Raw genomic sequence first — 17,292 nt, 5'->3', positions numbered from 1 at the left:
TTGATCCTGCTTACTATACCGGCTCAAAAAAACTTTCGATGGTTTTATCACAAAAAATTTCAACAAGTGCAATAGAAACAAACATTGAACAAGTGCAATAGAAACAAACATTGAACGCTTCAAAGAGCATTCATAAAACTCCAAGAATATAAAGCAAAACAAGCAACACAGATGGAGACAAAGCATACTATAAAACCATCTTTGGGTAAAAAGTGCAAAGACAAAAAACAAATTGTGGTCGGTGCAGCACATAAGTATGGCATATCCTGAACATTACATGCTTCAAAGCAGATTTCAGCCATCATTTTATTCAACATAGCCCAACTCAATAACCGTCAAGAGGAATAGACTGAGATACCTGTTACAGCAGAGCTGAGTAAAGTAATGATTCTTCATTTAAAGACTTAACTACGCCAATTAGCATAACTTCGTGTGGTTCCAAAAATTTGCTGCCACCCAGATTGACAGAAATGCTGCCGACCGTGAATCAGGGTAATTGTACACATTGGGGAGGGGGGGGGTGGGTTCTGTCTCACCTGCTTTCTCAGTGTGAGGCGGCGGCGGATGGATGGGTGATAGCACAAAAATGTGATGGTTTCCATTCATGTAAGCAAGTGCAAGAAGCCATATTCCAAAAGGATAATAGTACCTATTTGCACCAAAGTGACTTCTTAATGGGGACCACCATTTCCACTGTAAAAAAAATTTGCAATCCTGTCGGAAAGAGGCACAATCATCTCACTTGGGATGAGTGGGGTACGACGGCAGGCATTGAATCGATAGAACTCCTTTCCACCAAGAGGCCTGTATCTTCATCATTTGTCTTCTTTATGAAGACGTTCCTCATTGCTTGCCACGACATGAATGTGACAGCACATGCCGGTAGATACCATATGACTCGAGGAAGGCTTCCCTTCCAAAATCCCATAAACCCATCTTCCCTCCATATGCTTGACATAGCATCACCCCAACCTTTATATCTGAGTAGAGAACACCGAAACCAATAGAATCAGACTTCTTGATACTTGGTAGCTTCTAGTACGAAGTCAATAAATGCCTACACACAAGGACATGCGTGCACACACACAAACACTCGCATATGTGCACGAGTATGCACGAGGCGCACGCGCGCGCACACATGCGTGCACACGAGTACATAATATGTGACGAATTCCCAAAATTTCAGAGAACCCAGCAATCACCGCTTTGTTGAGCCTTGTACTTGAAGTCTTGTTTTGATGATATCCAGTGGTGTTGTAAGAAAGGCAGAGGAGCCTAAGGTGACAACAACAGAACCTTAGTCAGCAAACATCCTTTCAGCCTAAACTCCAAAGTGCATCAGAGAAAAATTTATTATTGAAAATGTTACAAGGATAGTACTCAAGTTTCTTGACAAATATACAAAGGTGTAATTCAATTACCTCCGGCGATACCTCCCAAAACCAGGTCTTCAAAACCAGTCATAGCAAACTCTTTGGCATTTGTAGGGTCTTTCCCTGACTTCACTATCTCTGCTAAGCCTTCATAAAAGACTATCTGTCCACGTCAATACAAACCAAAAAAAGGGATCACAAGTTAAGTCCATGAGTTCCCTAGCCAAAAAAATTCAATATTTAGTGTATCCACAGAATGATGTTACCATCAACCCAGCAAATGGAATATCCCTGCCAATTGTGGATCCAAACCTGTCACAACCACATCAAATTGCATTGAGTAAGAGAAGTCGGTGATAAACATCTTTGCTTAGTAATCATCACATGGCATACCTCAAAGCATACTGAATGGAAATGCAGACATACCAAAGACGAATATTACGGCATCAAACAGACAGATAGATATGCCTAGATGATTCCAGGATAAGCACAGATTCACCTTTAAAGGCAAGTGCAAGGTATAGACTCACGGTAGTCTTCCACAAGACAATCTAACCGTCAGCTCCATCATGCATAGTATTGACTGAACACTACATCTCCACTAACATCGTCAGTGCCCAATAGTGGTGTAGAACTAGGTACCAATGTATGCTCCCACATACCTACACCTACTAGAAGTTTCTAGCAGCTTCTAGTGAAACTTCTTAGTGTAAAGAACCGTGTACAGGTTTCAAGAGGCTAAACTACATTATGACTCAGAGCCTCACTACGCTTACCTAAAAGATAGCAGCCCTGAAAGGTACTTCCCATGGAAATTGTTTCACTTACCCAGTAAACAAACCCTTATAACCCTCCTCTCGAACAATGCACCTCGCTGCATGTAAGAAGCTTTGGTAGTACTGAGCATTTGGAGTCCCTGCAATCTTTGCCTGCCAATTCTGCGGTGACCCCTGAATTTGCATTCTTTGTTTGATGATTTCACAAGGCACATAAATGACAGAACCAAGAGTATCTCCTGAAGGCAGGGAAAATAAAATACACACAAAACAAATCACATATTTGTCAGCCTTAATGAAGACAGATAACAAACAGAAATAGGCTTTAGTAGTCCGTTTTCTTTGTAAGGAATGCAAATAGCAATAGTTGCGTTTTCTTTTTTTTTAATAAGCAAAATGGACACTTAGGGTTACAGGTAACAATGAACAAACAGCAATTTGCAACTATAATAACTACATAATGGTCAGCAGGCTTTTTAACATGTCAACCTCTACTGCTGTTGGTCAATACTGTGACAGAACTCTCCACTTCAATACTACAGCTTAAAGCTTGAGCACCAAAGTAAATTCAGAAACAGCCTAGAATAAGCAAGTTCTAGACTCATGTTAGTATGCATGAGAATCGATATTGACTACATTCTGTGAGACATTCATTGAACGTCACCAATGCCCAAAAGTGGGTGTAGAACTAGGTATCTGTCGAATTGGCAGCAGAAGATGCACTCAAAATTGTGGCAACACGTGCACAAACCTCTCCGCAATAGTTGGCAGCCAACACCCTCAGAGAAATATCACACATCCACACACAGGCTGAGCACATTGATGGGAAACCCCTCCGCAATAATGAACCACTCTCCCTTTGGCCTCCAAATACTACAATTGAGGATTCCCACACTCAGCACCCTGAAGAGCCTCTACCACGTCCCACAAACTGATGGACAGACAAAAAGGTTTTATCAAATTTTGGAAGAGATGCTTCGACATTGTATTCAGTCCAGATTAGGTTTCTTGAAAAGATGGTTTGCCTCTAGTAATAATTCGTTCCATTCAGCCATAGGAATGACTCCATCTCAAGCAGCTTGTGACAGATGGATGACGTGGCATTACCCTAAGAGCCCTGAAGGAATAGGGAAATCATCGACTGGAAGACTCTTAAAAATGTCTCCTCCATGTATTAAGCAAAGAGATATGGAAGCGAGAAAGATGCTTCATGAGAGAGGTGACAAACAAGTCAGAGAGTGGGAGCATATGCGCCATCAAATGGTGGCACCTATAAACGCAATCACCACACAAGCAATGCAAAGCTTCCAACATCAAGCCCATTCCGAGGAGCCTGCTAGATCTGGGACTATGATCCAAAACAGATGGTATGACAGTGAGTGTAGAGCCCTATACTTGCACATCTGCATACAAAGGGCTTTGGGGACTATCACAGAGAAAGAGGCCAAGAGAAAGATGGGAAGACTCACCTGCCGTAAAAGGAGGACTTGTGCATAGACACGAGCGTTGCATAGATTTATCAATACATCTTCTTGTATGGGCTGCCCCCAGAAAACTAGAGCCAAAAATGGCTTCGCAAAAGTAGCCTCCTCTTGACACATGAAAACGCAGCTACGGCCAAAGCACCACAGTTGTTTGTAACTGCATGGAAAGTGCTTAATGCGCTATTTGCTCTTTTTGCTGCTGCCTACGCTTAAGCACAGTAGAGTGCAACTTAACATCGCCGTGTACGGATGTAATAGCTGTTGTTGATGAGTCTGCGTTAAGTTTGACTACCCAGTCTCGCTAAGTTTACAGCGTTGCCTTTGAGTCAAACGTTCGGAGTGTTGCCTTGCTTCCAATTGTGTGGGGCTCAAGACTGCTATAAACTAGTTTGCACTTGCTTGCATCCAAAGGGCCACCAATATCAGCTACTGTTGCACTTGCTTGTGTCCATGGGCCACCAATCACGAATATACCTGGCCCCACAGAAGCTTGTATTGCTGCTTCCGCCCTTGGTAAAAATGGCATGTATGGACATTAATGGTAGCGGCCACTTTGTCTGCTAATTGGCACTAAACTTACTACCTCAATAAGATAGCAAAAGCTGCAAAGCACACAGTATTATACCAAGGAACTGAGCATAAGATATCAAAACTTCAATTCAATTTCCAAAAACAATTCAAGGTGCAAATCAATCTATCTAAGACTCAGATAAAAGCTTGCTGTTTCCATGCGCTAATTGGAAGGTGTAATCCTAGAGTTTAAGCTCTTACTTATCAATTCAAGCCAGGTTGAAATAGACTAGAATGGGCGCCTAATTAAAAGAGAATTATGTACATGCATAAACTAATTAATACCAACTATCCCAAGAAGAGTAGTGGCTCGGGTAACTAAGCAAGGATTACCATGCGAAAGACTTATTAAGGAGAGAGATAATTAAAAGAGAGGCTATTTAATTCCAATAGCTAGGATCAATGAGATTAGGAGATGCTAATCTTTTTAATACTTGGATACCACGTGTTAATTATGGTAAAGACTCATTATCGGCATATGAAAAGGCTAAATGTCATGTGCACATCTAACCTTATGTGCATGTGGACAAGCTGTAACTCCTACTTCTAGGGTTTAGGACACCCTACGAAGTGTCATGGCACCTTTGTGAGCATGTACACAGGACATGCATGCCGTTAACCATGCTGAAGTGAAAATCGTCACAAACTACTGACATGTCAAGCCACTGAAGACATGAGCCGACTTCCAAACCCTTGCCGAGGGCCCTAAACCCTAGAAGAAGAAGCAACAGAAGTTTTACCAACTTACAGATCCTTGCCGAGTGGAGGCAAATCTTTCAAAGAAGTCTTTACCAACTTTTAGGACCCCGTCCAATGGAGCCTTAGTGACACAAGTCAAATAAATAAAGCAGGACCAACACAATTTCTTGCGCAAAACCCGATGTCATGGCAACTGTACACACGCCTGCAATTTGCATTGGCAATGCCATATGGCAACCTGTACAGACTTCCGCGAATTGCATTGTTGCATGCTGACATGGCAATTGTACGGATTTCCATGATTAGCACTGGCAGCTTTTCAATGCCAATATTGGACCAAATGCTTTTTGAGTTTCAAGCTTTTCATGTAAATTGTTTTCCATAGGCCCAAGGCCTTCCAAATGAAGGTGCAAGCATTCGATGCCGCCGTTGTACTTTGCTGAAGAAGCAATACAAAGAAATACTGAAAGGGGCGCCAAGGTTTGGGGCCAGTGCTCTCTTGGGATGGAATTCCACCACTCCTCGTCTTGTTGACATGCATCTCTTTCTGTTAAGTCATTATTTGAAGTGTCGCCCTTCGTACCTTGGAGTGTTTCGAGAAACGACCTCCCAAAAAGGCGATGTCAAACCGTTGTATGAATTCAAGGGCTCAATGGATGTCCTTTTAGCCTAAAAACGTGCCAAACTTGACTGTTTGACCCCCATCCTTGAATTCCTTGGTCTTCTTTCTATTTTTCTCGTTGTTTGAACTGTCAGAAAAGGATGAGATCTCCTCCTCCAAACTGCTAGATTGCCTTCTATGCTCTCTAGACTTTTTCTTAGATCTGCTTGTCTTGCTTTTCATGTGCTTCTTTTACCTTTTATCCTCAAGGGAGCTAGAGGACGACGAACCGTCGGAACTCTTTGAAGACAAAGAAAAATTTGAGTCATCCTCAAAATGAACACACTTCTTGGATATGCCAGCCACCTCGAAAGTTGATTTCCAGCCCAAATAACCGAGGAAATCTATTGATTTGCTCCTCTTCCGAGAGTGCTTTGGGCTTTTCATCAGCTGATTTGTCTTCTTTTCAAGAGCTTCGTCAAACTCTTTCTGAAGTACAATTTTCTCTTTTCCGCAATAGCTTTTGCTTCCTGCTTCATTACCAACTTCATAAGAGAATGCACGGCATCTCACCACCTATTGGAGTGAACCTTGTCAAGCGGGTAATTCTTCAAGTGATTCACATATTTCCGGTCCTTGGTGTCACGAGGCTGTGACCACCACTAACCTTAGTTGTTGGTTTCTTTCCCTTGATGTTTATTTAACTTTTGGGACCCTCTTTTTGAAGTCACAAATGGCTGGACATTATACGGCCAATGTGAAACGCCCGACGGCACAAAGTTTTCATCCCCAACAATGAAGGCTAGATCCCCATGAGTTGGTCGGGTCAGTCGGCACTAGAATCCGAGCAATAAAAGGATGTCTAGGCTCATTTCAAAGTCATTTAGGCCCCCACGCGACACTTTATAAGTTGGTGGGTACTAGGAAATTAACTCAAAAAAGCAAATAGGACACATGGCGGCTCCAAGCGTATTTGCCACACTCATCACTAAGTGGGAACGGCCAAAATCGAGTAGAGAGAGAGGAGCTGATTTGACTCATTGTGAAGTCTACTGTGTGTGTGAGTAGTGGGTGTAGGTGATCACAGCTTTAATGGAAAGCTTGCCTTCTCCCCTGTTCTATGTAGCATGATGATTATTCTCTCGTGCACACCTCTCCCCCTTTGAATACCGAATCATGATGTCCAACTCAAGGGCTATTCATCTGTATGTATAGTTGTGTGGGTTCATGCGCGATTGCCAAGGCAGGAACCTCTTACAACATTCTAGATTAGCTAGTGGCTAACAGGCACAGGTTGATTCGGAGAGATTTCACGCAAGAAATCTCATCCAAATCAAAGGGCAAGTAGCCCTATAGGTGCGGGAGCTCGAGGGCTTGGTCTATGGATGCGACTGGCACGCGAAATAGAGCCCAAAACAGGAAATTACAGCCTGCTCTATATTTTTGCATGATTAGGGTTTTGATCCTTTTTGATCCGTAATAGTCCCTCGAACTTTGGGGAAGCTAGGGGATCACCGTACAAGTGTTCCAGTGCATTTTCGAGGCCGAAAACAGAGAGTTCAGTGTGACAAAATTTCTCGCCAAGTTTAGGAAAGTGCTCTAATGCGCCGGGAAAGTCACCTATGTCATGGGGATTTTGTCTGTGAAGCCTCCTACAACAGTTATGGTGCCAAAATTGGGTTAGAATAGGCCATTTTTAGTGAGATAGCACGTAGGGAATTACAAGTTTTTTCTCCAAAGTTTTAATCGAATAAAGAAATACCGAAAGGGGCACCAACCTTTGGGGCCAACGCGGTCTCATTGTCTGCTTGGAAGCACTCTAGCTACCAAGCCATGGTTTGTTTGAAGTGTTAAATTCCAGCTACAAGTTTATTCGAGTATTTGCTTTGTGTCGTAAAGTTCGAGTAAAGATGTAAGGTGCAGCAGAATGAATGTTAGAACTTTGCTCAAAATGAGTGCTCCGAACTGTGCTCAAGGTTCCTTTTGTTCTTATGGAAGGAAGAGCCTTCCGTTCTTAATGTGAGAGTGCAATGATCATGACAAAGTGAATGGACACTGTGCGTGCAAGTGTACGAGACTGAGAGATAAAGAGAGAAGAGAAATATGACACCAAAGACGTTGTAAAACCCTCCTCCGAAGGCGCCACTCTCGTCGGCGAGAGTGGTCTACTATTGATTGCACAAACTGGTACAAACTCAATGCATGCGAATGATGCAAGTCTAGGCTAGGTCGATGTCGACGACGGGGATGACGAGACCGATCTAAGGGCTGAAAACTGCTACTCTTTATCTACTATCCAAAAACGCTAATGGCTGAATATTGCTACTGCTGAAAACGCTAGGAAAAACGCTGATATCTGCTGATCTTTGTCGCTGAAAATCTGTTGCTATGAGGGCTAAAAACTGACGGTCTTTAGGGCTGAAAACTGAGGGTCTTTAGGGCTGAAAACTGATGGTCTTCATCTGCTGAAAATCGCCATGGCTGTGGGTGATCTTGATATGCTGAAGACGCCAGCAAGGGGAGAGGTCTGTGGTGATATTTCCTTGGAGGAAAAACGCTAGGGGTTGGGACTGTATGGCGATGAGGCTAGGATGAAAAACGCTAGGGCTGAGTTTGCCTTGCGAGGATGCTTGATGAAAAACCCTAGGGGTCTGAGTCCTTGCTTGGGGGAGAAACCGCCACCAAGGGTTCTTGCTGAGAAGTTGCCTGTTGAGCATTGGTGCTCCTGCTGCCTCTTCTGCCAATTAGTGCTAGTTTAGGTTTGCTTATATACAAACTTACTAATTTGCCCTACCTACTTTCCAACCAAAGTCACTTAAAAATAATAAGTGAAAAATGTCAAAAATAGGTAAAATAGGCTAAATGCATTGGAAAATTCCCCTGATGGATTCTGATGGAAATGCTTATGATCATGTTGTGCGCAACCAGAGGATATGCATCTACACTAAGTGTCTGGACATGCATGGTTTGCGAACAGACTCACAAAAGTGCCAGATCGCTTCTAAATCTAGACTGACGGGATTGACTGAACCCTTGTCATGTTGTAGCTTGTCCACAGACACATAGGGTTGGATGTGTCACGTGACATCCCCTCCTTTTCAAAGTGAGGTACTGGTACCGAACTGTATGGCGTCGAGGGAGATCGCCAATAGCATCCGAAATCCTGGAAGGGACTCTTCGCCGGCCCACTCGGATGTGTGGGTCGTGCGGTACTTGAACTTCATAAAGGTCTGCAATGCTTGCTTCTTTGGGCCGCGCCGAAAGCGACACAAAGTCTTTTGTGGCTCCTTCAATGCTTCAACTTCGTCGAGAGTCATGCTTCTTTCTTCTTCAAGAATCTCCCTGGATGAAAATTCCTGAAACCATTTCAAACACAAAACCATGAATATACCTATTCCATGTAAAGTGACTGGAAAAATTCTAGTCTTTCGAAAAAATTGTGCAGGCAATGTAGATGAACAAAGTGACGGAGTGCCAAACCGTTCATCAAACACACACAAACAATGGGGTCGAATCTTTCTCTGCTAATCTAAAGCAATCAACTGTGGCAATTCACAACGGAAATGCCCATGCTTGGTGCTCATACTTTCATGTGCTCTTTCTACAACTGTGTCGTGCCAAGGAAGAGACATGGAATGTGACTTCCTTACATGCATACTTTTCAGCTTTTCATGAACAATCCGCATACATCCGTGCTCATTCATGAGTGAAACGTGCTCAACGTACAATATGTCATGCCTAGGAAAAGGGATCACATAAAGACGCTGACTAAAATACAGGAAACGATCACGAACGAAACACTCATACAATGCGTGCGTACTAATCATGCGAACAACCTGTGAGGGTTCTTTGGACCTAGGCCCGAGAGCCAAGATCGCTTCTTCTTGAGGGGGTTCTTTAGACCTAGGCTCGAGAGCCAAGATCGGGTCTTCGTGATTGATCGTCTCTCCAATGAGGTTAGCTTCACTAGAGAAAGTATCAACGAACACATCATCCTTCTTGTGAACAATCACATCTTCTTCATGCAACTCATCATGCTTGTGAGAAAGCACACCTTGATCATGCAAATCATCATCCTCGTGAGAAATCACATCTTGATCATGCAAATCATCATGCTTGCATTGTCATCCAAATCATCATGCTCATCATTATCATTCAAATCATCATGCAAATCATGTGTGTCTTGCTTTGGAGAAGTAGAGACTATGCTTTGGAGAAGTAGAGACTAAGAGAGTCTCCGTCTCCTGAATCTCTTGCATCTGTGCCTGCACTTGAGAAAAGAGTCGCAAGAACTCTTTCATGTGTTGGTCGCTTCTTTCTTTTATGGCTTTGTACTCGCGATCAAATTTGGCTTGACTTTCTTTGTTTTCGTGATCCAATTTGGCTTGTTGTTCTTTGTCTTCCAAGTCGTACTTACGCTCTACGGCTGCCATGCTTTCTTCGTATTCACGATATATGTCTGTCATCTCTTCTTCGTAGGCCTTTCTATCTGCTTTTCGTGCTTCGCGGTCTAACTGTCGTTCCATAAACAACTGCGTCAACTCCTTTGTAGGAGTTAATGCAATCCTTGGCGTAGATGGGGAAGGGGGAGGGTCAGAAAAACCTCCTGGTGGGGAAAATTCTTCTTCGCCTCTCTCATGCTCATCACCTCCAAGCGAAATATCCATTCCGCTTCGAGTGATGACCATCCATTGAAGTCGTGGGTTCTTGTGGATTCTTGTGGTCTTGGGTTCTTAAGTTCCGAGGAACTTGGGTTCTTGGGGGTCTTGGGTTCTTAAGTTCACGAGGAACTTGGGTTCTTGGGGGTCTTGGTTTCTTGAGGTGCTTGAGATTCTTGAGGTGTTCTTTCGCTTGCAATCTGTGTTTGAGAAGGATCTTCTCTTCACCCGAGTTCTGCTCTTTTCCGCGGGCGCACCCCTTGGCGGCCTTGCGCTCACACCAAGGTTGCTTTTTCCCACCTCACGTCGATTCGCCGGCCGCTAAGTTCACGGTCCACTCTCAATGAGTGAAAAGAGGCACAAGGGGAGGCTGGACAAGCCCTTCTTTCCTGGGATTCCTGTCACTCTTCAAAAACACGATTAGGAATCGACACGCCCAAGCGAACTTGGGTTCGTGCGGACCGCAACAAGCAAAAAAAAATTCTTGTGATTCTTGTGGTTCTTTTCTTGAGTGATACAAAACACTGCCAAAGCTTTGATACCAATGTAAGGTGCAGCGGAATGAATGTTTGAACATTGCTCAAGATGAGTGCTCCGAACTGTGCTCAAGGTTCCTTTTGTTCTTATGGAAGGGAGAGCCTTCCATTCTTAATGAGAGAGTGCAATGATCATAACAAAGTGAATGGACATTGTGCGTGCAAGTGTATGAGACTGAGAGAGAAAGAGAGAAGAGAAATACGACACCAGAGACGTTGTAAAACCCTCCTCCGAAGGCCCCACTCTCGTCGGCGAGAGTTGTCTACTATTGATTGCACAAACTGGTACAAACTGAATGCATGTGAATGATGCAAGTCTAGGCAAGGTTGATGTCGACGACGGGGATGACGAGACCGATCTACGGGCTGAAATCTGCTACTCTTTATCTGGTATCCAAAAATGCTAATGGCTGAATTCTGCTACTGCTGAAAACGCTAGGAAAAACGCTGGTATTTGCTAATCTTTGTCGCTGAAAATCTGCTGCTATGAGGGCTAAAAACTGAGGGTCTTTAGGGGTGAAAACTGATGGTCTTCATCTGCTGAAAATCGCCATGGCTGTGGGTGATCCTGATATGCTGAAAACGCCAGCAAGGGGAGAGGTCTGTGGCGATATTTCCTTGGAGGAAAAACGATAGGGGTTGGGACTGTATGGCGATGAGGCTGGGATGAAAAACGCTAGGGCTGAGTTTGCCTTGCGAGGATGCTTGATGAAAAACGCTAGGGGTCTGAGTCCTTGCTTGGGGGAGAAACCGTCACCAAGGGTTCTTGTTGAGACGTTGCCTGTTGAGCATTGGTGCTCCTGCTGCCTCTTCTGCCAATTAGTGCTAGTCTAGGTTTGCTTATATATAAACTTACTCAATTTGCCCTACCTACTTTCCAACAAAAGTCACTTAAAAATAATAAGTGAAAAATGTCAAAAATAGGTAAAATAGGCTAAATGCACTAGAAAATTCCCCTGAAAGGATTCTGATGGATTCTGATGGGAATGCTTATGATCATGTTGTGTGCAACCAGAGGATATGCATCTACACTAAGTGTCTGGACATGCACGGTCTGCGAACAGACTCACAAAAGTGCCATATCGCTTCTAAATCTAGACTGACGGGATTGACTAAACGCTTGTCGTGTTGTAGCTTGTCCACGGACACATAGGGTTGGATGTGTCACGTGACAAAAGATCGGGTGAAAGCTAAAGCCAACCGCTCTTTAGCGATTCTACGGGCCGGTTTTATGGTTATGTCACCGGGACAGAATCACTTTTTCCTTAAGAAGTGAGCCTCCCTTGGTTTTCGGCGAAGACACAAAGCACAGGAACTCAGAATTACAGTGGCTGACATAGCGAATGACACCAAGGAAGAGGGTTTTTTTTCACATGACGGACATGCTATTCCTCCACTGTTCAAGGTTGGCAAGAGTTCATGGCCACCACTGTCTGTACCTTTTGTTAATGTGAATGCTCCACAAGTCCAATGGTTTATGATTGGGCAACTGGACGAGGATGTTGTTCAAGACACAGTTGGTTGTTGCTTTCCACTACCCACAGTACATCTTGGATATTCCGGGGGTGGATCTGTGTTTCAAAGCATGGTTGGTTATGCACCTGGAAACCAACAGTACATGCCAGGAACAGTCTTCGGGGGTGTGCAAGGCATGATGCCAAACCCCATGTATGGTAATATTGGCCTCCAGCAAGGGTTTCAGTGCAATCAGGGCCAATTTGGGGTGCCACAAGACGCTTTTGGTATGGCTGGTTTTTTCGACAGGCAAATAAGGCATCAGAGAACCAAAATGTCAACGGCCAAGGGGCACAAATGATCCCCACCACTGTACCCATGTTGTAAACAATTCCCTATGATAATTTGGGAGTGTTGGAAAAGCCAAAACCATACCAAGAAGGTGCGGCAACTGTGAAGTTTGATACTTTCAGAGGATTTAGGGCAAGATGAAGGCTCTTACTTTCCTCCAACAATTTGATACGGCTTATGCAGGTGAGAATTTTATGGAGGCCTCCAAAGTCACGAAAGCTGCCACCTTCTTGAAAGGAAATACGCGTTCATGGTGGATGACGTTGTTGATGCAAGGACACACACCCGCCACATGCGTTTACTTCAAGCAGATGTTTGCATCTGCATGGCTGTCTAATGAATTTGAAGCCGATATCATGACAAATTGGCACCAGTTCAATACGGCTTCTTGCAAAAGCTTAGACGAGAACAATCAAAAAATCTGTAAAGCGTTTCTTTCAGTAACTTCCTACAGGTTTGTGCCAATGATAGTGCAGATTGAGAAGTATTGTTGTGGGCTGCCTAAAGGGCTTAAAAACTACTGTATAAAGAACAAAGTGGCCACCCTTACTCAACTTATGGAAGTTGCCAACACTGGTCATGCCTTGTTGAAGAGAGAGGATAGTGGATTCCAGGGCAATGTGAAAGGGGCCAACCCAAGAAAAATTCAGCAAAGAAGCCCTTTGTGAAAGCAACTCCTAAGCGTCCGAGAGGTCAATAAAGGCAGAGAAAGCTAAGGACTCAGCCAAGACGTCTAGAGGAGAGGCAAAGAAACAGAAAAGGAAGCTTTTTGTGCAAAAGTCATTCGAAGAGAAGAAGAAGGCTTTAATGACTGAGAATAAATGCTTTATTTGTGAGCAACCTGGTCATTTTGTTGCAGATTGTCCACCGAAAAAGAGATCAACTGACTCATAGGACAAAGAGGACAAGAAAGGGAAGAAGCCCATACCCACGGCAAGGTTAGTGCCAAACATGGTGGGTGATAGGCCGAACTCGAATGCCAGTGAGTTATGCAAAGCATGGGCTAAAGTTAGGGATCAAACAGCACTTATTTTCTTTGATACAAGTGCTAAGACAAACTTTATCTCACTAGAGTTGGCTATCAAATTGGGCATCAAAGCTGAAGAGATGGGGTACAAAGCAGAGGCAAGTTTGGCATGTCATGGCCATTCAAAGTGTGTTACTCCAATAATTGGAAAGTTGCGTCTGCATATTCAGTCGTATGTGGACACAAAGGAATTTTATATCATGCCATTGAAAGGGTGCGATGCGTTGTTGGGAATCCCATGGATGTTCCGTGTACATAAAGTGTTCGATGTCTAAGGAAAAGATGACTTCGAATCCAGTAATTGTCTTGCCAGATCTCAGGAAGTCATTTGTGGTCCAGTGTGATGCGTGTGGCAATAGTATTGAGGCAGTGTTAATGCAAGATGGTCGGGTAGTAGCTTATGAAAGTAGAATCTTGCAAGGGCTAGAAAAGACTATGCAAATCTATGAGAAAGAGCTACTAGTTGTGATTCATGCGCTTTCAAGTTGGAAACACTACCTACTAGGTGCTGATTTTGTTGTCCACACATATCATCAGACCTTGCGATACTTTTTGACACAGTCAAAGTTATCTGAAAAGCATATGCGATGGGCAAACATTCTCTCTATGCTAAACTTTCAAAATTGTGCATGTGGAAGGCAAGAAAAATGTTGTGGCTCATACGTTATCAAGAAAGCCACAAATTTCAATTGTGTCAATTCCTTATCATCATGAGCTTGATGACATGAAGGAACAGTATGTATTGATGATGATTTTGCAAGAATCTTGGAACAGTTGCAAGATGGACAACATCATGAGCACTATCTCCTCAAGAACGGTTTTATGATGATGCATGGCAGACTATGTGTCACTAGGCTATTGCGACATAAAATTATGGTAGAAAGTCATGGCCCACCATATGCAAGGCATCGTGGTATAGATGCCACAGTGAAAGCTGTCAAGACATTCTTTTATTGGCCTACTTTGAGAAGAGATGTGGATGCCTTTGTGCCCGCATGCGTGATTTGCCAAAAGGTCAAATTTGACAAGCAAAAGGCACCATGGTTGTTACAGCCACTTCCTATACCAGATAAGCCGTGGGAAAGTATTGCTATAGATTTCATCTTTGATCTTCCAAGAACGCAGACAAGGAATGATGGTATATGGACCATTATTTGCAAGTTTAGCAAACAGGCCCATTTTATTCATGTCGAGAAGAACATAAAATCTGATCAAATGGCACCGTTGTTCATGTACAATGTGTCTAAGTACCGTGGTATGCCACAATCTATTATCAGTGATCGTGATCCTCATATCACAAGCCTGTTTTGGAGAGGTATCACAAGCGTGTTTTAGAGAGGATTGTTTGAAAACATGGGCACTACTCTCAAATTTTCCTCCTAATTTCGTCCACAAGCTAATGGACAATCGAAGAGACTGATTCTGTTGTCTTAGATCTACTTAAATGTTGTGTGTTAGATAATAAGGGCAAGTGAGAACAGTATCATCTACCCACACATGAGTATGTATACAACAATATGGTGCATTCGTCAACGCAACGCATGTCACAAATTGATGATGTGGCGGACACCTTGATGTGGATAGCCGTACGGATGACCGCAAATTGCATTGACATGCTGACGTGGCAGCAATACAGATTTCCAGTTGTGCCGCGTGGCAGGCTATACAGATTTCCAGTGAGCACTGTACCTTTAACATCTATTGAGCGATGTACACTTCTATTGCACTAAGTTCGTATGTACATATGATGTGCTAGCTCCATCATTACCCTCTTTTGAACACGTTGAGTTGGGGCATACGTAGGTTGTAACCCAAAGGCCTCAAGGTAAAGCTGCAATACATTTGGTGACTCCAAAAGTTCATTCTCTTCCATCCACTTTGCATCCATAGGTGGATAGTTCCTGAACTTTACCAAATAACGTCTTGCAACTTTTCTTCCCTTATGTGCCATCTTCTCCTCAGGTACCAAGATCTCATCAAGTTCTTCAACTTCTAGTTGATCTTCATCTGGCATTCTTCTGGCACATCAACCACAAAGGGTCTTAGAAGACTCACGTGAAACGCATTATGAATCTTCCAAGCGTCAAGCAATTTCAACCTATAAGCAACACTGCCGATCTTATCAAGTACTTGAAAAGGCCTATAGTAAGGCATGCTGAGCTTAGAAAACAGCCTTTCCTTACCCTTCATCTTCTTCAACCTTGCCTCTTCAAACCGCAAAAGAACCCAATCACCGGGTGAAAACAAGAGTTCATGACGGTGACGATAAGCAGCCTTTTTTTTCTTTGCCTGAGTCTTCTCCAAGGCAAGCTTGGTTTCCTTATACATTTCATCCATGTTCTCTACATATTAATCTGCTTCAAAAATCTTGTCCTGTGTGTGCAAAATGGGAGGAACCTTTTTGCCACCCTCAACAATTTCAAAATGTGCCTTGTTACAAACTTGGACACCCCAAGTCGGAAATTGGGCACGACACGAGAGAATCACTTCAAATACTTCACAATTTTATCACACTTTTAAAACAATCGACACGGACTCGCATAGTTCCGTGCCCAGAGATATTGGCCTCGAAATTTGGCGCCCCTCTCAGTATTTATTTTTATATTAATGCTCAAGAAAGTTACAACTTCCGCAGGCCCTCTCTGCTCATATGCTCGTCATCACGCTAAGTGAAAGAGGGGCCTTGGATTCTTATTTAAAAGCCCTTGGCCTCAAAATCAAAAGCAAGTACATGCAAAGCTACAAACTCAAAAGCACTAGGCTAAAAGCAACCAGCGGAAATTGCTCTATGATAGATGGAAATGACAAAGGTGTGAAGGTTTCATTAAGTGATTTGTAACTATGTTTAAGACCTTTCTTGCGGATACATGTGATCATAAAAGGATGCTAAGCACACTAAATCATCTATGGCATGTATATGTGGCATGCAATCGAGGACGTTTGCGATTTCAAGAGGGGGGTATGTCACGAGGCTGTGACAACCACTAACCTTAGTTGTTGGTTTCTTTCCTTTGATTTTTATTTAATTTTTTGGACACTCTTTTTCAAGTCACAAATGGTCGGACATTGTGTGACCAATGTGAAATGCCAGACGACCGAGAGTTTCACCCGCAACAATGAAGGCCAGCTCGCCACGAGTTGGTCGGGCCAATCGGCACTGAAATCTGAGCAATAAAAGGATGTCTAGGCTTAGTTCAAAGTCATTTAGGCCCCCACGCCACACTATATAAGTCGGTGGGTACTAGGAAATTAACTCAATAGAGCAAATGGGACAACATGGCGGCTCGAGATGTATTTGCCACACTCATCAACAAGAGGGGGCGCCCAAAATCAAGTAGAGAGAGAGGAGGAGAAGTCTAGGGTAAAACCCCCAACTTAGAGCCACCTAAGCGGGGCAACAGGCTGCGCACAGCACAATGCACCATTTTTGCTGCAAAGACGCTCAATGGATAGAGCGGATCAATCGCTACCTCCCACAAATTTTTTGGCGTGATCGAAGCTCTCACGAGGCCACGCGATGGAGGAAATTGAATTGCGTGTAACAAAAACGGGCACTGGTAACAAGCCGCATAAGGGGGGTAATGTATGCCAATAGCGCCAACAGGGCTTGAACACAAGATCTGACGACGGGGATACAATCCCAAGCTGCGCTAGCCGGCTCACCAAAGGGCCATTGGTGTCTTCAGAGTGGACACAAAATAACTTAAAGTGAGGGGTCCAGAGGTCCCTTCACAGGACCCAGGTTTTTTAATGGCCCCTTTA

At 43.6% G+C, this 17,292-nt stretch overlaps 1 protein-coding gene across 1 annotated transcript in view; it reads right to left on the bottom strand.

Annotated features, from left to right (window-relative positions):
• Nucleotides 1-278: 278 nt before the first annotated feature.
• Nucleotides 279-17,292, bottom strand: part of LOC147422574 (uncharacterized) — a 48,686-nt gene continuing 31,672 nt past the window's right edge. The window contains exons 5-10 of the mRNA XM_086503814.1: nt 2,202-2,388; nt 1,640-1,685; nt 1,422-1,536; nt 1,203-1,275; nt 743-980; nt 279-649 (exon numbers count right to left, since the gene is read on the bottom strand). Of these exons, the coding sequence (XP_086359940.1) occupies nt 545-649; nt 743-980; nt 1,203-1,275; nt 1,422-1,536; nt 1,640-1,685; nt 2,202-2,388 (764 nt within the window). The 3' untranslated portion in view covers nt 279-544. The remainder of the gene's footprint in view (nt 650-742; nt 981-1,202; nt 1,276-1,421; nt 1,537-1,639; nt 1,686-2,201; nt 2,389-17,292) is intronic.

Source organism: Adiantum capillus-veneris, chromosome 27 (genome assembly GCF_014529385.1).
Source record: "Adiantum capillus-veneris isolate H3 chromosome 27, ASM1452938v2, whole genome shotgun sequence".
NCBI classification, from domain to species: domain Eukaryota; kingdom Viridiplantae; phylum Streptophyta; class Polypodiopsida; order Polypodiales; family Pteridaceae; genus Adiantum; species Adiantum capillus-veneris.
Note: the sequence above shows the minus strand (reverse complement) of the source record. Positions and strands in the feature narration are given on the sequence as shown.